Here is a 22217-nt window from a genome sequence, read left to right as displayed (position 1 = left end):
TAACTGCATAATTCTCTCATTGATGCAGTCTCCCACAAACCAATGGGAGAATGCATCAACACTTTACAGCTTACATCCATGTCTGTCCACACACATAGTAAACTGCATGCACTGAAGAGCATTAAATGACCTTTGACTACCAATTTTTAATCAGTTCCATCCTTGAGTTTAAGTGAACGTCTGTGCCAGAAACTAAAGGTGATCCTATCGCTTTTACAAGAATGGAAGCAAATTAAATCAAAGCGACATTGATACCTGACTGCTAAGATCAAATAAGTTCTTCGTGGAGTAAACACTTGTGCCAAATTTGTGGAAATTCCCTCAAGGCATTCAAGACATATTCACAAAAAGCACCGTGCCGCTGACAGCTGTTGCAGGCATACAGACAGAGTAGATTAAAACATACACTTTGCATTCTGTGAAATCGTACGAGCGGATTTCAGCTTGAACCAATGAAGACATATTGCACATGTGGTTTCGCACAGAGTGAGCCATGATGTTGCAAAATGGAATGATAGCTTTCCTCCTTCAAGTTTTTGTTTATCTTGTGCAAATCTCCCACTTTACCTCTACCAAAGCACTCCACCACTCTTGACAGATGGTAAGCCGCGCTCCATCATCTTTTTGTTTATTCTACATCTCACAGATGTAGAAAATCTTTGGGCCAAGCACATCAAGCGTTTTTCCAATTTTCTGTCCGGCATGTTTTTATGCCCATCTTAATCTTGTCCTTTCATATATTGCTTTTCCTCTCTGACTCTGCTCTAAATGTCGCCTTTCCTCTGTTGACAGTGAGAAGGCTGTTTTGTGGGTTTCGTTTAATGAAGCTGTCAGTCGAGGACCTGCAGTTTGCCCATTTCTTTAACTAGAGACTCTGATACTTGTCTTCTTGGTCAGATGTCCACTACAGCCTCCTACTTCACCTTCTCGAAAGCCAGCACAAAGATTTTCATCTCAACTCAAACAAATTTGAAATTCTAATCTAAAGATTAATAAGGTTTTAATGTGATAAACTTGCATTAGAGCTCACCCTGTACAGTGGAACACGGGAGACACAGCTGCAGAAAATTAGACCGACATAGTTTCAAACAAAAAACTAATTACTGATTACATCCCATTTACAAGGCTTCTAATTAATTTTAAAGGCACGTAAATTAAGAAACTTTTCTTCCAAGAATGAGAACATTTCTAAGTGACCCTGAGATTTTGAGTGCTAATGAATGATGCACTGAATGACAAAGATGAAGAAAAGAGTCCTATCTGTGATCAGATGACCTTTGGCATATGAAAATCAAAGACTGACATAAAAGACAAACCAAAACAGCCAGTTCAGCCCCTCAGTATTTACCATAAGAGATCCTTGACATTGCATAGATTTCAACTTGGGATTTGGTTCAAGCCCTAGAACTACCAATGGACGAATCACATTATACTCTGGGATCCAGAGCTACACGTAAGCACAATGTAAGCACACATAGGCAACAGAAAAGCCAAGAAAAACACTGTCATCACCACACACACACATTCAAAACTTGTTCTTTTATCCAGCGGGACAAATAACTGTTTAAAATAACATTTTCATTTTAAAAGCCACCAAGAGACATTTTATAGGTATACACATGTTATTCATGTATACAGCCAGTGGACCAGGCTCAGCCAGAGAAAGAAACCTTCACACACCCATGAGCAGCACAGCAAGAGGAGAAATGTGAAGCTTAAAAAACAAAAAACGGGCTGCCATGCTAGAGAGCGTTTAAATACACAAAGGTGGATCTGTTACCAATTTGGTCGTGTACTTCCTAGTTTGTTAATTGAAGACCAAAGCTGAAGCTCTTCAGACTACATTTCATTATTTATAAACATAAACTGTCACCTGAACAGGACCTGATGAATAACAAGTATTTGCAAACGACAAAACTAAGCCGTGGTCAAACAGGGGACACGGTCGCTTTACCAGTCTGGTATTCTGGATGTGCGAGTCATTTAAAATGTAATCTTCTTCCTACTTTATTGTAAGACTCCACAGGTCTTCAGCCGTCAAGTCAAGCGGTGTACATATTTTCAGAGCACAGTACAAGTAAGTACAGTACTGTGTACCTGCTGAGGGACCTGTTGAGCCCTGGGTACTGAAAGCTGCTGTACTTGTCCTCCCTTCTGAGCTGAGCCTGTGGCTTGAACCAGCACTCTCTGTGTGAATACGAGACATAACTGAATTACATAGATGGGCATTTAAAATTCATACAAACGCATTATTCTAAACATGCAACAGTCAACACAATAACAAACATCTTCATCTATAAATGTCAAGTTTACATCTCTTTTTAATACAGGTTTTGAATATAAAGTAGCAACGATAGCAATAGACAGACATAAAAACAACACGACAGAAATTTCGACTGTCCTTTACGCTTGCGCTGATAATTCTCATTTATCTGCAGCCTCGAAATATTAGCAAATATGATGTACTGGTCTGGCAAGACAGAGAGAACGCATGGCAGAAGTTAATAATGTAAATTGATACGAGAGGCATCTGTTGGCAGAGTGGACGGTAGCGGCTTTATTTGCTGACAAGTTACAAATTGGAACCACAATTTAAAAATACATTCTTATTTATTGCCGGTGCTGCTGGACAGGGCAGGGTTTAACCTGCTGTGTTAGGGTGGGCTTTTAGAAATAATACGTGGGCAAAGCAGGACGTCGCTGTAGTCTAAGTCAAGAGACGAACCGTGCCGGTCCTCATCAGATTTTTGTCATACAATTCCTGATGAAATGAGCTTAAGTTAAAATAGCATTTAGAGCACTAAACTCCTCCTTTCTGTGCACCAGTTAGAGCAAGTTATTTGTCTGAGTGTGTGATTTTTCATGGGCAGTGTAACCGTGTGTGCGAGCAGACAGGTCTGCCTGCTGCAGCTCTCTGCACTGCACACCCAATCAGAAGTTAAAAAAGGGATCTTCTATGCTATATTTCCATTGGCATTCCATGTAACATTAGCTCCTGGCTTGGCCTGGTTTCCAAAATAACTTCTCCCTTATACTTAACATTTGGAAAGAGATGGCACGGAACAGTTAAGTCATGACAGACTTTGTCCTATCATCACAGTAGCAGCAGGGTAGATATATTATCCTACCTGCTGAGAGGCTGGGACAGGCTGTACCACCGGAGCCTGGGCTGATGATGACGTCCGCAGCGCTGCCACGCTGGTCGTGGTTTCTGACCCTCCCTCGGAGTTCTGCATGCTGGGAAGCATTAAGGAGAATCAGAAAAGACATCACCAGAAGTCATTTTCTACCAGACTGAAGAAATACCCTTCCAGGCAAAATTTTAAAAAAGAACTTTGAAAGAATATAATAGTAGCACCTTAGTAAATAAACACTCTTACATCCCATCCCTACTCTTGTGGAGCCACCGGGCCATTCATTGTACCCCGGGGGTTTTTCTAGCTTTACCAAATCAAGCTGAGTCACTACAGCACTCAGAACCCTAGAGGCTGCCCACCTTTAGTTTTAATCAAAGACAAAATCAATAGGCCAACAGTATTACTGACACAAATATTGTCCTGCTGACAGAGGAGACCCAGGTGGAAAAATTACAGTAGAGGAGTTCAAGTTACCAACAGGACTGAACTGCTTCGTGGGGACCAAACCCATTGCCACTACTCTGCTTTCGACTGGGTGACAATGTGCACAGCATAGCAAAGGGGAGCTAAAAATGGAGTGACACAAAGGCTCTCTTTAAAAAAAAAAAAAAAAAAAAAAAGGACAGAGCAAGAGCGGGAGCAAGGCAGGGACAAGAGAAGAATGGGAGGGGGGGTAAAAAAGCTCCAAAAGAGAAAAATGATGGGGGGGGAAAGATGAAAATAGCAGTGGGGTTCGAGCCCCTGCCAGGGTCCTGATGATATCCAGCGTTTGTTTCAAGCAAGAGCTGATCTCTGAGGGCTCCAATAATCCAGCTGATATGAGGAAATTCCTCAATGCTTTGTAAACGTTTGTCGGTTGCTATGGTGAGGAATCTGTGCCCCCCCTCAGCTCCCTCCCCACAAACTCACCCTGACTCCCACCCCCACGCCTTCATGTTCACTCCTCTATTTTAGCCCCCTTATAAAGCTTCTGCACAGGAACTTTCGAGTACAACCACAAAGAGAGTAGGGGGAGGATGATTTGAATAAAGGAGAGGGAGATACGGGGGGGGCTGAACTGAAGAGCAGGCTTTAATTTAAAGGCAGAAAATGTGGGGTAGCAGGAAAAGTCAGTAGGGGAACAAGTAGGTAGTGTTCAGATAGAGTGTTATAGCCAAGGGCCGCAAGACACAACCTGCTCTAGACATGCTGCGATTAGTCATAACACACAGCGTGCGCAACAACGTTATTTTAATTCACTTGAAGAGACCTGACAAAAACCACTCTGTCTGCAGTAATCTGCACACTGAGTCATTAGTGCAGCCACGCATGTGTCTTGGCTTTCTCAAAGCTTAACTTTCAGGTAAGTCAAAAGACTTAGACTAGTAACTAAGGGGTTGTAAGTGTGCCTTAGAGATTAAACACAAACTTCAAAACCAAACTTGAACTTTTCTGTGGACGTGCCAAAGAGAAAAAAAAAAAAAAAAAACATTTGGAAAAACTAGCAACGCAAGAGCAAAAACCTGGATCAGTGACACTGTTGATGGCAACGAGGAACAAATACATTTAACTAAAAAAAACATAAATATCACAGATACAAAATCTCCACCACGCAAAGCCGTGACATTAAAAACACAGACAATAAGGATAAATGCTTCATTACAAAATGATAACTAGAAACAGTAAATCTCCAGCAGGCCAGCTAAGGACTGTATCGCACAACGCCTGGCACTGTCCCTCATAAGTACTTGATCAAATGTTAATTACAGCATTTAGAGCTTACAGTTTTTTCACTCTGTAAGCTATTTTAATGCACTTTTAAAAACCATGAAGAAAACATAACTTTGTTTAAGATGCAACACTTATTAATAACACACAAAAACCCCAGAAAACAAACACAAAAACCCATCATAAACAAAAATAGACTTTTTAACTGTTACTTCTCAGGTTTTGGACACCGGATGTAACTTGGCAACATGTAGAGTTTGGGGGATAGAATACCTTTATGATAACAGATATGGGTGTGCCACTAGTGACAACTTCCATGTGTGCCAGAGGCAAAGACAGTGTTGTGCTTACATGACTAACAGACTAAGCGTAGGAGGCCTATGTTGAAATTCCTGATGTGTGTCACTCACAACTGAAACACCAACCTAATCCTAAGTGTTGTATGAGTCTTTCTTTTGGGGCATGCTTCTGAGTCAGGCAGAGACATTGTCCTTTAAAATATTTGAAACATGTAAAAGGACCAAATGTGAACAAATGACAAGAATCTATTATTAAAGAGCACCAACGGGAAGCAAGACAAACCTCGGGAGCTTCTTTATGCCATTAATGAGTGGACGGCACAGCAAGATGGTGACCAACAAAACAAGAAAAGGATCATTGACCTGCGTGTTTTTGTCTATGAAGGTGCTGACTCAAATTAGATAAGGTAAACTGTGCCAAAAAAATAAATAAATAAAAATCACTGAGTTGGTGGGAAAGGAGAAAGTCTGTGGCTCAGAGGAGTCTGTTTAGTGTTCGAAGAAGGTTAAAAGCCACACAAAATCCACCAGCAGCTCTGAAAGGCACAAAGGTAGAGCCCAGCAGGAGGGCCAGCTCGCTGCTGCAAACCCACTACTTATGATGGGCTACGGTCAGATCTTTATGCCTCCTACTCAGAGACAACTTCACACAAAAAGTCTGTTTTCATGTCAGGTCTGTGAGCCTGGTTTATTTCAAGCAAATCCCAGATAAGCACTTGACAACATTACACAAAGAATCCCTGCTTTCAGGAGATACCCGAGTTTTAAAAGCTATACAGAAATAACAAAAGTCACATGTTAGGAACCCTGGAGGCCTCCCAAACTGTCATTAATAATCAGGCCTATATTGCCAACAAAATTTAAACATCTGTCAGTGACAGATCTAACTTACACAGGGCTCAATCAGAGAAAAACACATACAGATGTTCAATTAAAAGCAGGAGCCCGCAGTCTTGGCTCATGTTTGCACTGGCCCACATTGTTTGCAGAGCAACAACGGTTGCTAGTGGCAACACCGTCCACTCCCGTTTCCAGGAGCCTGTTGCTACGCAACCAACAGAATACTTCCCAAACCAAACAATGCCATCCCCCACCTGATCCTTCTATCTCACGCTAAGTAGAAACTTACAACAATAAATAGTGTGTATGCTATTAATTTCAGACAGCAGGGGGACATGGAGGCAGAGTTATTTCTGTGCTGCAGTCATAGAAAAATGTACAGACTTTATGCCGGTTAGGATTAGGTTGACTGCGACATGACAAAGTGCTGTTTTCTGAAAACACTCGGTGGTCAAAAGGAGGAGGGCATGTTTAGGCCATCGAGGAGACAGGAGTCCATTCTTCAGGGTTAGCTTTACACTCATGCCACCCAAAAACAACACATCCAAACCACGCTCAGTCTTTGTCCAGGCAGATGACAGTGAACAGCTTGAGCCGAGCAAAACTTTTTCCAACTCGGTGGAAGAGAAAATACAGCAGAAGTAACACTTGTTGCGTTTGAAAAGGAGGATATTTGTACAACACTGCATTACCTCTCTAAATCTCTCAAGAATGAGCAACAGGTCTCTCTCAGGGCTTTTAACATACACTCCCCCAATTTGGGGACTCATTTAGTCAGCGACATCATTTCAAGCAAATTCATTACAATCTGTGGCTTTGAAAAAGAAAGCATTGAGCTTTTCTTTGATTTCATTAAAAGAACTTATAAGATCACACAGGCACACGCGCTCGCACAAAGAGCGAATTAAGATATGATAAGAGATTTCCACAACAGAGGCTGTTCTTCAAGCCTGTCTCATTAATTCATGGCTAATCCAATCAAAGCAGCTCTTGGGGTCTGCAGATGGCAGAGTTTAGGGAGAGGTGGGAGGGGGCGGGTGGGCGAAAGAGAACGAGAGACCGAGTGAGAGAGAGAGAGGGAAAGAAAAGAAAAAAGGAGGCACCGGCCACTATCTCTGATGCAAGCACACTCCTCCCCTCCCCAGCTCGCACCTCCCTGCCTCTGGTCATCAGTGCAACCTGTCCACTCCGTCACCATGTGTGCTGCAGGCCTGACAGCCACAGAGAGAAAGATCAAACTGTTGCCATGGAGACTGTGTGTGTTCGCCTATGCATTACACTCACAACTTCCTCCCCGACGCCATACCTCTTCTAACCCTTTCCAGATTTCCATGCCCCCGCCCGAGCCTTTTATGCTTGCCATTTAACATCTGAAGATTAAGGCTGAGGATCTGAAAATGGCACATATTCAACAAAAGTTCAACTGAAAGAAAGCAACACAAGACAGGGAAGCGGAGCGAGACAGTCACAACTGGGAAATGTAATCAGAGTACCCTCTCGTGTGTGGGCGCCTCTTTCTTTCGAGAGAATTTAGCTAATGTGTTTCAAGGCTGCCACACCGATAACACAAAGAAGGGAAGTTTACTCGAGTCACCTGGCTGCTTAAGAGCAAAGGAGGCAAAGCTAATGACTACAGAGGGGAATCTTAAATAATACCAGTTTTACTCATGTAACAGCAAGACTTAAATCACATCCTCCTGTCAGGCCTGCAAAATGCTTTAATTTTGTCAAATTATAGAAAACATGAGAAGCTACAGCTGTATTTTATAAGCTGTTTTTTTTATTATAATGCCATTTTGTCATTGAGATGCAATATTAAAAATCTAGATACACTACAAAAATGGATTCATGTTTTCAGTTCTGGTTTTTTAAGGAGGAACTGGAAAAAGGTGACGTATCCTGGTCGTGGATTTTCACCTTCTCTGTAACTACACTACAATACACAAATCTGGTTTTTAGGTATTCTGTTATAACAGGTGTGTTTCCAACCTGTGCACTTCCTTTTTTTCCTTCAGGGAAGCACATTCTCTGAAGATTACCTCAGGTGCTGGCAGCAAGCTTTCTCAATCTTGACCGATGAACCTGAGATAAGCCTCATGTTTCACTTGAGCAGTCTTCCTTCTTGGCAAGCGTTTGCGCTATAGAGATCTGACACCAAGAATCATCGTACTGTATGTACGCGGGGCACTACTTGATACGAAATAATGAGTCATCAGTTAATGCTTTAAATCTGAGACAGATCCAAGTGTCTGTTGTTGATGTAGTGAATACTACACCAGGCTGAGTGCTTGCCATCAAAACACAGATTTAAGTGTTTAATGCATCCTTCACCTTCTACACATCTACACATGACACATGACTTTTTGGGGGAGGGCAAACAAACAAAAACAATTTCAGTGCACTTTGGCCCCCAATTCTCCAAGTCCTGACCTGTCTTGCCAGTCTTCCAAAAGGCTCCAGAATGCCCCACGTTTAATCTGGGCAGAGATCTGCAGATTGAGGTGGTTATTTGATTCACTATATTTTCCATACTCAAACCATTCAGTGTCCTACGAATAGGGTCATTGTTATGCTGGCGGAGAACACTCCCCCACAGGACAAAAATGTTTCATCACAGGATAAAGGTGATCACTCAGAACAGCTTTGTATCGACTCACAGTGACTCAGAGGTGGAGCGAAACCAACCTGCGCCAGGTTACTTCCACACACAACAACAAAATAAAGCCACCAAATCCCCTCACGCTAAGGGTTTTTCCTTTCATTTGTCAGCTCTTTAGTATACATATTATACATACAGCATATGTAGACAGGTGTACTTTGCATGCAACAGTTTGTGCCAGACTACTGGTTACAGATAATAATCAGTTTTGTAACGGTACAGTTGCCGCATACCAATATAATTAAATGATTTCAATGTAAATTCATTTAAACTGCTTGTCCATCAACACTGGACACTGGACTTAGGTCGACTGCATAAAACAGAAGTGTCACACCCAATTTACAACCCTGATTTAGTGCAAACTAAGTGCTATAGGTATGCACAATGGAGTGGACCTCGTTAATGTGACAGTGTGCATATTACCACAAAACCACATCTCGGTACTCTCCTGTATGGAGACATTATACATAAAAGGCATTTAGACTAGGTATGGATCATCTTTTGTGAAACTAGCAGCCAAATAAAAGCCATTCTCTTGACTTCTGACTTTTACACAAATTTAGAAAACCACATTCAGTTAAATTTCAATCACATTTAACATCTACTTAAAGTGCATGGTGAACACAGAACAAACAGTCGAACTAACACACTGCTAGGCCTGCTACCCTACCTTACAATCTGCAGCGCTCTTTTGTCAGAAAACACAATACCACCAGCACTGAAAAATCCAAGATTAACATTTGCTCTCCATTTAAGATAAAGAGTAGAAAAGGGTCTTCTAAGATAAAGAATGAGATCTCACCGTAAAAAAACATCTACCACTTAACAGAATCAAGAATGCTTCCACCCATGAATGCTCTGCAATCGTTACCCATTAAATCTTATCATGTAAATGCTTCTAAAAAACATTTCAGCCCAAAAATGCTGTTTGAAGGTCTCTCCATCAAAAAGACTAGTCTTGGTTCTGGTTGTTACTTTGTAGCAGGTTTGCACTAACAGAACATGTTCTCTTTTATTCAAATAAATATCCCTTAACAAATTAGCCCTGGAAAAAAAAAAAAAAAAAAACAGGAAAAGTGGGGAGTGAATTGGGGGGGGGGGGGGGGGGGGGGGTCTGCTACTATCCTGACTCAAAGGAAGGGGGGGGGGCAGTCTTTGTAATGCAAATGTGACTGCCTTGTCTGCTGTTTGTGGCAGGAAATTTAATTACCAGTGTTGTAGCTACGATACAAACAGGTGGAATGCTAAGAATGCCGCTGATGACACACACACACACAGAAAAACATTTCATTTCACAACGAGTTTCAACTTGTTGTCACCACACGAGGGCCAATCAGTGGCAGCATTTTTCAGTGTGGGATTTGTTTCTTCGTATCCTAGCAGCACAAGTCTCCACTGATTTCCAACATCTTTACAGCTGGAAGACTTGATGCAAGTCAAGAGGATACTTAAAACAATTTTCCCTATCAACAAATCTTATAAAACAGTAATGGCAGCACATCAGTTAAAATGAAAAGCCCTTAACAAATAAATGAATTATGGCGCTTATGAAATTAAAACATTTCATGTGTACAAATGGCACTATTAATTTCCACTTAACAAGCCCCGCGAGGCATTCGTTTCTTAGTTCTTCTGCTTCGCTCTGTGATTTCCTGACATGCTTTTGACTGCAGTTATGGGACAAGCCATTAAAAGTGGTGTTAAAAAGGGAAAAAAAAGTCAGACAGTGATAGGTTTCGAAAGCCAAACAGTTCACTTATCACACTGGGAGGTAAATGTAAGTCTGCAGGAATACGATCAACTGTAAACAGCACCAGCAAAACTCACAGTAGTGGTCGGGTCAGTGTCTGTATCTGAAGCTAGCTATTGGATTGAGAACTCCTCCCCGGGGCAGCATTGGGGCCTCATTAAGATGGGCTAAATACAGCATGAGCAAGCACACACCACATACACAGGGAGAGAAAGAACATGTGACTTAAAGCTGTGTCAGGTCACCCCCTGCTCAAGAGACCACTGCAGCTGTCCTATTGATAGCTGAACTGTACTACAAACACTCAAAATGGCACACGGGCAACAGTGGACACTGCAAAAAAATAAATAAATCATACAAGCAAGTCCAGACATGGCTTAAATTAAGGCTATGAGAGACAAAGGAAAGCCTAAAAAAGAAACACTAATATCTCTAAATCACACCCCAGTGTAACACTTACGGTTAGCGATCTCAGGGTGAAGGCAATGTCAATAAAGCCAAGTGTGGTCACTGAAATTCAGGATAAAGACAGATGGCAAAGTAAACTACATCAGAAATTAAAGCAACATGCTAATTAATAATTTCCACACTTTACAAGCCACGCAGTAACCAATTTCCAAATAGCTCTCTAACCCCCAGCTGCTCTCCACTTTAATTCTCTTTGCTGACCTGCCTCTGCAGGCTGAAGCTATGCACTCCTACCACAAAGAGGGGGGATGAAAATAACCTGATTAAAAACACTGACTTTTAAAAGAATAACACTTCACCCCCCTCCCCCGGCATGCTCCAACCCCTTTCTTTCCACGACTTGGGTGTATTTGTATATCAAGTTGCCATGTAAACATAACAGTGTCATGCTCAATTGGGGGGGGACACGCACGGTTTCAGCGCAGTCATTTCTTTATTTTCGTTGTAGTTGTGGGAAGTTGTCTGACCAATCAAACATAAGTTTCCCTCGCTGACACACAGTCCAAAACAAGTTAATGCACACGTGGTTCATGAACATTATATTTTAACATACCTCTTTTTGACCTAAAGAAACAAGATATTGGTTAGTCACTCAATCATTCAGCTCATCTTTCCAAAATGAATTCTTCATCCAAGGATTTTGTGTGTGTGTGTGTGTGTTGCTAAGTTTATGGATCATTGCAAAGAGGGCATCAATTAGAGAAATTTTCATGGTGCAAAGATTCTTCCTGATGCTTCAATAGCAAACACTACAAATGACCGAGCACCTGACAGCTGTCTCGGAAAAGACAGTTCGTTAGAATTAATGTACCTCATGGGACAGGAAGAAACACAATCCCAAAAGCAGGGGGGGGGGAGAAAGACCTCTTTGGTGTGCAAAGACCTGGAAAACCAGTTACAGACACAGTCTAAAACTACTGAAAATCTCTTGCTTCCTTTGTTTCCTTTAAATGCTACAGCACAGATTGATATGCACCTTCGGCTCTGCAGAGGGATCAAACAGCAACCCTAATGAGACCGTCTGCTTGAACAAAGAGGCAGTGGCACTAGGAACACCTTGGCCATTAGCACACAATTTGCTTCTGAATCTGATCAGTAAATAAGGCATTGTCAAAACTGGGGGGGGGGGGGTACTCCAAATTTAAGAGTGGGGAATAGGTCGACTACATAAATCTAGTCATTATAAAATGCATGGCGGTATATCGCATGCACTGCTTTAAAAGCACGCAGAAAACAGCAAATTCAACGCTTAGTTTCTCATCCAAGACAGCTACATAAAAGAACCATCATAGCACCACCTAGCTGTAATATACCCCGTTATTCAAGCCATTTCTCAAACATCACAACTTTTTCTACTGAAGTTATATTTTGGTATCAGAGGTCAACGAGTTTGATTCATGACGTGATTTAGTAGTGGGAAAAACCAGGGGAAGCCTCAGAATTTGGTGTAGGTGTATGTAGTAACCCCGCCGGCAGAAGTTTATCAGTGGTTAAATGGTCGATATTTTTGATTGCTTTTAAGAGAAAATTTGCGAGTGAAAAGTGCTACGAAAGAGCTGCCAAACTCCCGGAAGAAATAAAAGTTGTCACGGTGAGAAGACGCACGCAGCGGACGTTGGTTACGGTTAGAGCAACATAACTGCCTCTGGTGCTAAAGGCTAGCTAGCTAGCCTTTCCACCTGCTTGAATCCGATTCTGGGAACGACGAAGTTTGCCCGTGCTGTGGCGAACAACACACAGCCGCCGTCAACAACGCCACACGAACTCACGAGAGAACTTGCACTCATGGCTGCTGGTCGTCCAAATTAGCATTAGCTGTAGCTTTGAGCGGTAGCTTCACCATCCATCCCGCTGATACTGAGCTGGAAGTGCGTTCAAACCTCGCAGCACACGGCACAACGTAGCAACAAGTGTAAAGTGATGCTGAATCGATTTGGAGTTGAAGTAACGATGACACGGAGTACAATGTTAAAGGCAAAGTGTAAAAAAAAAAATAAGTAGCATAAAAGGAACGGATCCCGGGCTAAAGGCTGTCGCCTGCAACTGGTAAATGTCAGTCAAATGAAGAGTGGAAAGCCGTTCTCAACTTGGGGCGGATACCACAAAAGAAGGCAAAGTTATGTTGTAAATAACCCAGACCCCTGCTAACACGTTCGACCTCGAACTTAGGATTCATTTAGCTTCTAAATTCTACAAACGTATAGTCACCTTTGCCTTGAGAAAAGTTGTGCCCTCTCTCTTTCCACTCTCTCCCTCTCGCTCGGTGACTTCCAGATGCTGCTGCCGCTGTTGCTGAGTGTTGCGCCCGTTGGTAAGTAACTGTCTCCACGGCTACAGTCACTATAGCGCGACGGGGTCTCGAGGCAACTGTTGCTACCCTCAAAAGCCTACGTCAGGGCCCTCACTATCCAAGGGAGGGGCCAAAGAGACGTGTTCCGCCCAGTTAAATAAAGCTGTAAATTCATATTGAACCACTGGGAGGTGGTCTTGGCTCAGGAGGTGGACAAGTATGGAAGACCGAAGATGCAGTGGTATAAAATAAGGGTGAAAAACGAGTCAATAAATTAATTACAAAAATGAAATAAAAATACATTAAATGCTTCAAAATGTAATTAATTAAATTTTCTGCTTATATTCCCAAACTAATTTTTTGCTTTACTTTTTAACCTTTTTTAAGCTTTGTAATTATAAAAAAGAGTTTCTGAAAATAACAGGAGCAAACAGAAGTGTTACGAAGTGGGAACCTTTCCACACTGTTACACTGACTGTGTTTCAGCTCATTCAGGGCTGTTGTAATGGTGACGCTGGAGTAGAGTGAAGGTGGATGAAATTAAATACCTGGGGTCAACCATCCAAAAACAACGGACAGAGAAGAGAATACAGGCTGGGTGGAGTGGGTGGAGATGAGTGTCAGGGGTGATTCGTAACAGAAGAATAGAAGAAAGAGTGAAATGGAAGGTTTACAACAGGGTTCGGCAACCCTGGGCACGCGTGCCACAGCTGGCACGCGAAGGGTTAACTGATGGCACGACCATAGCTGGATTGGCCATCGGGCATACCGGATGGTGATTTTTCGTTTTTATGGGCCGATGATTTTTTTTTTTTTTTGTAACGGTATAAACAATGAAAGGTGTTGGATTGGCCAGATGCTGGTCGATGTGTAAAAATAAGTCAGTTGTTTGGTGGTGGCTATGGCAGAGCTTCCACAGAGGCAACAGGTGGATGAGGGAAAGTGGAGGCAGGAGAGACCCGAGGCGGGCGCCGGTCCGAGTGTCAGGTGAACTGATCTTCAGGTAAGAAGTTATGACCTGCAGTCTATCTGGGTCAGATATAAACCAAGTTTAGGTGGAGTTTATTTTCGTTGTGCTGACTTTTTACAGTCAGTTACAATAACTCGTACTGTGTACTAGCTAGCATGACGGAGTTTCTATACAGCTGGGTGGGTGCTGTGATGTTACTGATAGTGAACTTTATTTTATTCATAAGGTTAGTTAGTAGAGTTGCCAACCGCCCCTTAAAAAACTGAATTGTCCCGTATTCAGAGAAAATATTACGTGTTTCGTACTGAGGTGAAAAGGAACACAGTTTGTCCCGGACTTCAGCTAGAATGAAAAAAAGACACAAAGCTGGATTTATTCTGTGTTTTTGCTGCACAGCTGCCTCTTCTCCTCTCATTCTCTCCCCCTCCCTCTCCTGTTGCTACTTCAATCATGAAACTGATCAGTGATCAGCTGATCGTCTCACTTGTTTGTTTATCGCCCACTTTGCGCCAGAAAGAGGAAACCAGCGGATGTCGCGCTAAACAACAGCAGCACGTTTAAGCTTGATCAGCTGTTGTTAGAATTTATTTAATATTAATTTCTAGTATCAGCTGATGTTTGCTGGAGCCACAGCTGTAAAGCTGCTGGTCATGATGTCGGTTTGGATATGTGGTGAGAGGGAAACATGAAGATGAAACCAGGAGATGTCCTTACTGAATCATCAGAGCTGAACAGGTGATGGAGAAACAGGTTTACCTTTAGGTGACATGAATGAGTTGAAGGGAAGTTATGAACTGTTTCCGAGAGACAAATAACACCAGGATCCTTTTCTAAGTAGCTGACAGCTGGTAACTGTGCAGGGGCGGATCTAGCAAAGTTTTGCCAGGGGGCCAGGTAGGGCATTAACAGGGAGAGGGGGGCACAAAGAAATACTTTCTTATTCTCATTTAAAATGTCTCGCTTTTAATAAATAATTATCTGAATCTTACAACCAAAGTTTTCATCTGATGTAAAATGTATAGAAATCATACATATACCAACAAGACTGTACATCACTGTCACAACAGCGTTTTCATTCAAAGGCTTTATGGCTTTAATACCTGGTGGGCCGGTCTCTAGTCAAAATGCCCGGGCTGATTTTTTGTCCCAGTCCAGCCCTGGGCACGACACGCAGTGAATTAATCTGAGAAGGTGCATTAAAAATAAATGGCCGGGCCAGCGGTGCACATCGCAAATTAGCTCGCATAGACACATTAGTTGTGCCGCTTCTTAATGACGGTGTCTTAGCTAACAACCCCAACTACCAGACTCAACTTGTAATTGGCTAAAAATAACTTAGCCTACTGGTGAGAGGGACATTGCTAGCTGGCAGCATTTTCAAGCGATGTTGAAATTTCCACATTCCAACACTTCAAATGCTTCAGGAGCTGTCCGCTCAGCACAGCATCAGCACCACGGAAATACATGGATACATCCGTAGACTCGAGACAGAATTCACAATGTGTTTTCGGGACTTTCAGGTGTATGGACCAATGTTTTCTTTTCTGATCAAACCAGAAAGCTTTAATGAGCAGCTGGATTTGTCTCGCATTAACTGGCTGAGTTAATGCCAGTTAATGCAACATCGAAATGCAGCTGATTGAACTGAAAAGCTCGACTCTGTGGGGGTCAAAGTTTGCAAAACTACGAACGCAGCTGGAATCCACAGCTGTGCATGTTCATGGAGCTGCATTTTCACCTGCTGGACATCACTACCTGACAAGTTTAACTGTCTTCAGAACATTGCAGAGGCCTTATTGACAGTATTTGGCTCTACATATCTGTGTGAGCAGATTTTCTCTCACATGAGTGTCCTCAGGTAGCCGTCTGAATGCTGAACACTCGGAGACCTGTGTCTCTGAGTGGGAGACCAGAGATCAGATTAACATGTGTATCCCTGTATTAACAAACATGCCATATTGGCCCAGTTTATTTTTCTTATCATTGTTGTGAGGAGACCATAAATAGCATTTAGATGGCACTCATCATCAGAAAGGTTGCTGACCCCTGGTTTACAAGATGGCAGTGACTCCTGATATGATGTAAGATGTTTTGGCTGTATTGGACAATGGATGCTGAATAGAGCAGGTTTATGGGTTTAGTGAAGGAGGACATGGAGAGGACTAGTGAGAGTGAAAGGGAGGTGGCGATCACTAAAGGGTGCAGATGAAACAAAAAGACTCTTTAAGTTGAAATAGGCTGTGTTTGTGATTTGAAGGAGCTATACACTGTGTATGACAAATACCATAATCATGGCCTTATAAACCTGTTTAAATAGGCTGTTCCCTATAAGCACAAATCAAAATCAGACCTGAACTTTTTGATATTGCACCTTACTGTTTCAAACAACTCTATATTTTAGCACTAAGTTGCAAATTGTTATGTTTTAAAAATTTGTTGTGCACCTTAGTCACCCTTTTTCTACTTTCATTTATTTCTGCTGCACATAAACAGATCTTTGCATTTGTTTGTGCATTTGTACACATTTTATTCTGTTATACACATGAATTACCTTAATAGGTACACCTGTAATCAGACAATGATATGTTAGCAACTCAATGAATTTAGGTATGTACAAACAATCAGCACAAACCTGCTGAAGGTCTGGATGGTAGTGTCAGAATAAACAACATGAAACCATGGATCCATACTGGCTTATATCAGTGGTAATAGTGTGGGGGATATTTTCTTGACACACCCTGGACCCCAGCTGAGCATGATTTAAATGTCACAACCTTTCTGACCATGTCCATCCCTTTATGACCACAGTGTACACATCTTCTGATGGCAGCTTCCAGCAGGGTTACATTTAATGTAATCTGAAACTGGTTTATTGAAGAGGAAACTGATTTCACTGTGCTCAGATGATCTCCACAGTCACCAGATCTCAATCCAATACAGGGTCTTTGAAATGTGTTAGAGCGGGAGATTCACATCATGGATGTGCAGCCAACAAGTCTGCAGCAGCTGTGTGATGCTATCATGTCAAACATGAGATTTGGGGCCAAAAACTATGAGAAATGTTTCCAGGACCTTGTCGAATCTATCCCATGGAGAATTAAGGAAAAAAAGGCATCCACTCAGTGCTAGTAAGGTGTCCCTAATAAAGTGTCCAGTGATGTATAAAATATCTGTATACTGAAAATAAAAATGTCATTTTTTCTTCTTGCAGCAGTGCAGTCACAGTCACTTCCATGCACTTTGCCATTTACGGCACATGATGGCAGCATATATCTATATTGTGATACAGCGTTGTCAGACATTTTGCGCGTATTGAAGAACGGAGCACAAACACGTTACTGAGAAACTGTGTAGAGTTTAAATGTTAGTGTTTGAATTAATCTTCACTCAGCATCAGTCATGTACAAAACACTCTGATGTCATCATGAGGCCTTTGGTGGAGTTGGACCTGATTCAGTGAGACAGAAGTGGACCGGATGTCTGAGTATAAAAGTATAGTTTTATTTATTATTATTTTATGAGCTAAAATTAAGCTATGACTTGAAAATGAAAGGAATGATTGATTTTTAAATGAATTTATTTTAATTAAACTTTTTCAATTAAACCCTGGAACAAAAAACTTTTAAGTGTTCTTGTTTTTCTAGATATTTTTTCTTTCCTTTTTTTTTGTTTTTTGTTTTTTGCAGTTGCTCCACTTCCAGCTACACAGGAAAAGTTCAGTCCTCTTCCTAGAGATTCCTAATGAAAACAAGGCTTATATTTAACCAGTCCAGTTAACCCTCCGGGCTGAAACTGACTGAAAGGTTATATTTAAACACCAGCTTCAGGTCTTACTATTTTAATATCGCCCACTGCATGTTCCACAAGCCTTTGACGCTACGAAAGTCCTTTTCTGTGCATGTAGTAAAAATGACTCCTGTAAAAATGAACTAAGTGATTATATGACAAAAACAGACTCCACGACATAAGCAGGAGCTCCTTTAAGCCCTCAGTCTGGGGTCTGCAGATCTAAGTAGTTTTTCTAGCGAATCCCACTGCCTGAATAGGGTTCCCGTCTCTTCCTGTGTAAACAACACATCCAGCATGATGTCAAAGAAAATATGAGTCATTCAGCCAGAGGCATATTGAACCCCAATGAAAAGGACAAAAACATGTATCTAAATGGAAGTAGCAGTGTGGTGAACAACCACAATCTTTGCTATGGAATTGTAAAGACAGATGGATCCACTGTGTGTAAGGATACACCTCTGACATGCCCACCAGCTGGTGTCAAAATACCTGAAACTTCAACCTTCTTTCATTGCCCTAGGATCCACCTAAGACGGTGGGTCAGCCCTCTGCAGACCCATCCAGGTGTGGACGGGGCCCAGAATGGGCATGGCGTCTGGTCATAGCCTCATATGCAACAACTGTATACTCTTATACTTTTCTATCATGGCCAGCATTGAGCTTTTTAGTCACTCTGTAGCTCTTCTGCAGGATCAGCACTCCCCACCTTAATCACTCTCTCCCATGAGTTTGCTGGGGGTTGTCCTTCATTGGTTTTTGATGGGCTCTTACCTCTGCAAACCACAAGACCTGTTCTTTTTGAGATGCTCTGATCGAGCTGTCTATCCATCACCAGTTACCTTGTTTTTTCCTTGTATGTTTTTCCTGTTACCAGTACATCAGTTTGACTGGTGTACAGTGGCACATACAAGAAATTCCAGTTCTGCTTTCTTACGCACATTGTGGAGATAATTGATTTTTGGCAATGCCTCCACAGACCGCAATGTTCTCACACTAAACAACGATAAACATTCAGCTACAGGCACAAGCTGGGTAAATGCATACAGGTAGGAACACTATAAATTAATCTATAATGGTATAATCCAAATGTAATAATGTAAATGTGTACATAGATACGTAAGATAATCTTACGTATTATAAATATGTTAAAAATATGCATGAATGTACAACCGCACTTCCAAAGAAATCACAACACTGTGTAAAATGTGACATGCTGTTGTAATAGATGCAGAATGTGGTTTAGCATCGTCTTGCTGAAATATGCAACGCCTTCCCTGAGAAAGACATTGTCAGGATGTATGTTAACATATAACACCTGTATGTACCTTTCAGTACTGAAGCTGAACTTCCTGATATGCGAGCTGCAGATTCCAAAGTCACTAACGGCTGATCGAGACTCGTGGAGACACTTACTTACGTGGCTGACACTGACACCAACGTTAATGGTTGTGTGTGGGGCATTATATGGTAATTAGCTCATGGTCGTGTCCTGGTGTTCCACAGTACTGATTGGCAGATGAAGGGCTGATCTAAGAGCAAAAAATAAAGATGTTGTTTACACCTCAAATATTGCTGGAGCTTCAACTGTTTTATATGTAGCAGCAGCCATGACAGAAACAAATCAAATTCTGCAATTTTCTTTTCTTCTAAATCTTTGCTGTTGATCATTTTTTGATCAAGGGACACAAATTTATTCTTCAAGCTACATTCATATAGTTTTATCAGTCTTCCTCCAAGAATTCAGTGACATTTGTGAATCCTTATATTGATGCTATGATCATTATTCAATAATTGTTATTGTCTGACTGATAAACTCAAAACTGGGGCAAAAAGCAGCTGGAAATGGACAGGAGAAATCAACAGTATACTGAACAGGCCAATCAGAGTAGTAGTGGGCTGTCACATGATGTGTAGTTACTTTGCTATCTTTGTGCACATCAGGTTACAATATAAATTATGTTGTAGGGTTTCAGAGAGGTTTGCATTACGATGCACCTGTAAATTCTTCTACTATACACCCCCATCCCATCAGAAACACTGGCTTTTGAACTGAGCGCTGACAACAAGAGGTGGTCCTCTCCTCTTTAGTCAGAAGGATGAAGTCTGACCACAGAACAGTTTTTCAGGTTCCCTCTGTCCATTTTAAATGAGCTTTGGTCCAGATAAGTTGGCAGCAGATAGGATTTCTGGATCATGTTCACATGTGGCTTCTTCTTTAAATGACAGTCTTAAGCTGCATTAATGAGCTTAAGATGGCAGATGTTTCTTCTTAGTAACACTTGCTTTTCCAGGCTTTTGTTGCCCCAGTCCCAAGTTTTGTTTTGTTTTTTTAAAAATGTTGCTGCCTTCAAACTCAAACGGAGCTTATTTTTCTCCATGAAAATAGTTTCTGTTCTATTGTGAATAAAATATGGATCTATGATATTTGGAAATTTGTGCTATTTCATTCTGTTTTTATTCACATTTCCCCCAGCATCCCAACTTTTCTGGAATTACATCTTTATATCACAAAGTTGTATTATAAGCATAAAAACAGACAATACTCACCACAAATGGGTGTTGCACAAGAAAATGATTTTCTCAAGGGCACTGCCTTCTTACTTAAATTTAAATTATTATTATTTTTAAATACACTTATATTCAAGTATAATATTGAGGTAGACATCCATTCAATCAGTATATTAGTATTAAAAATGGGCAATTTATCCTTCATATTACACTAGTCCAAAAAACATATTCTGCTTTTTACTACCGTACCCTTAAACATTAACAGTTTACAAAGAAAACGAGTGGAAATATGTAGCCTATAAAAGGTGGCACATTTAAATAGATTGAACCAAATAGTACTGTGTAAAGTAAGAATTCAACTAATTTAATATTTAAATGCTTTGACATTTACAGCACGTTACGGACATCAAAAGGAAATCTATTGCACATAACAAAAACTTCTGACAGAAACTGAGAGTCGGTGTGCTGTGCTGCTGCCTGAGAGTAGGATGAGAGAGAAAGAAAGAGATGATGCCTCTGACCGGCAGTACCCTCAGCGTGGGTTGCGTAAGCACTAATGCATCCTGCAGCTCTAGAGCATGTGCGCATGGCTGTACTGGATGAGCCGGTCCCTGCGTGTCATCTGATGCTGTGGTGTGGTGCTCGTCTCTCCCGGCGATTGGCTGATACTGATCTTTCCATAGACCAATAATGAGTGAGCATCTTCAGAGTCATTTTTTTTAATAAAAAGAGAGAAGTAAGGCTCATGAAGATAATCATGTGATAACATACGCCATGCATATCCAGACGCATTTTAAAATTTGCAAAAAAAATTAATTTTTTGAATGAAAAATATCATTAAATATTAAAAATAAGTGGCAATAATTTCTTGTGAGGTTAAATGCCCAAGTGAAGGTTTAATCCTTTGTGTGTGTTTTCGTGTAATTAGTCCGTGGAGGACATTTCTGTACTTTCCTCTTCCTCTCCTTGAACTGCCTCACCTGATGCAGGCGGGACTTCGGGGGAAATTTGCCTTAAGGAAATTCTTTCATTCATCAGTGACACCAATGGACATGAGTGAATAGTCATGAAACAACACGTCCGGCATATTTTTGTGTGTGAACCGGATTAATAGCAGCTCACTGACATTCACACTGACCTACGGTTGGATGTGTACTGTAAATTCAGCTGTGACTCCACACCCTCATTAACCTCGGGGGAAACATGCAGTTCACGAGAGGTCGTGGACTCGTTCCCCATTACAGCTTTGTTTACATATTTTACACAAGTTCAGTGTGTGTCAACAGCGTTTATCAGCATCTCTGCCATCCCTTTGTTTTTAATGCCATGCATATTAGGTTGTGACTCATAAAACCAGAAATACAGGACTGGTCTGTCAAGCTTAAGGTCGAAGCTCTGTAGTTTACCAGGTCACCTTTTTACTGCAAAGTCCTAATTTCTAAACTAAGTAGAGCAGTGAACTGGAGCCGGAGTGAATATTTTTTTAAAAATCCAGTTGAATTGTAGTGGAATACAAATAGAAAAGTATGAAAATAAAATGTAGCAGTTGTCAATTTGTCAAACAAAAAGAAAAAACCCTCTAAGATAACTGATTTTCCGCTTCTTCTTTTATAGATGGACATTTGTTATGTTATATTTACATGTCATAAATTGCCATCGTTGGTAAACTTTAATGAAGAAGCATGTGCAGTAGTTATAATAATGTAGGTTGCAGGATGTGGCTGCATTTGAAGTGCGCGTTTCAGTCAGTGGAAAGTCATGAAGCTAAAGCCAAGCACAGGCTCAGCCGCGCTAGCTGTC

The 22217-nt window shown here is 41.3% G+C and overlaps 1 protein-coding gene across 6 annotated transcripts in view; it reads right to left on the bottom strand.

Annotated features, from left to right (window-relative positions):
- rfx2 (regulatory factor X, 2 (influences HLA class II expression)) overlaps positions 1–13250 on the bottom strand; it is a 29304-nt gene extending 16054 nt beyond the window's left edge. For 2 of the 6 annotated variants that reach the window (XM_063460483.1, XM_063460487.1), the window contains exons 1-3: positions 13069–13250; positions 3129–3237; positions 2098–2187 (exon numbers count right to left, since the gene is read on the bottom strand). In XM_063460483.1, the coding sequence (XP_063316553.1) occupies positions 2098–2187; positions 3129–3236 (198 nt within the window). In that variant the 5' untranslated portion in view covers position 3237; positions 13069–13250. Of the gene's footprint in view, positions 1–2097; positions 2188–3128; positions 3238–10469; positions 10521–10852; positions 10903–12629; positions 12734–13068 lie in introns of those variants that run through there. The other 4 variants (XM_063460484.1, XM_063460485.1, XM_063460486.1 and 1 more) reach the window with 4 other exon arrangements.
- Positions 13251–22217: the final 8967 nt, after the last annotated feature.

This window comes from Pelmatolapia mariae, linkage group LG17 (assembly GCF_036321145.2).
Source record: "Pelmatolapia mariae isolate MD_Pm_ZW linkage group LG17, Pm_UMD_F_2, whole genome shotgun sequence".
In the NCBI taxonomy this organism is placed as follows: Eukaryota; Metazoa; Chordata; class Actinopteri; order Cichliformes; family Cichlidae; genus Pelmatolapia; species Pelmatolapia mariae.
This window is presented reverse-complemented; position numbering and strand designations above follow the sequence as displayed.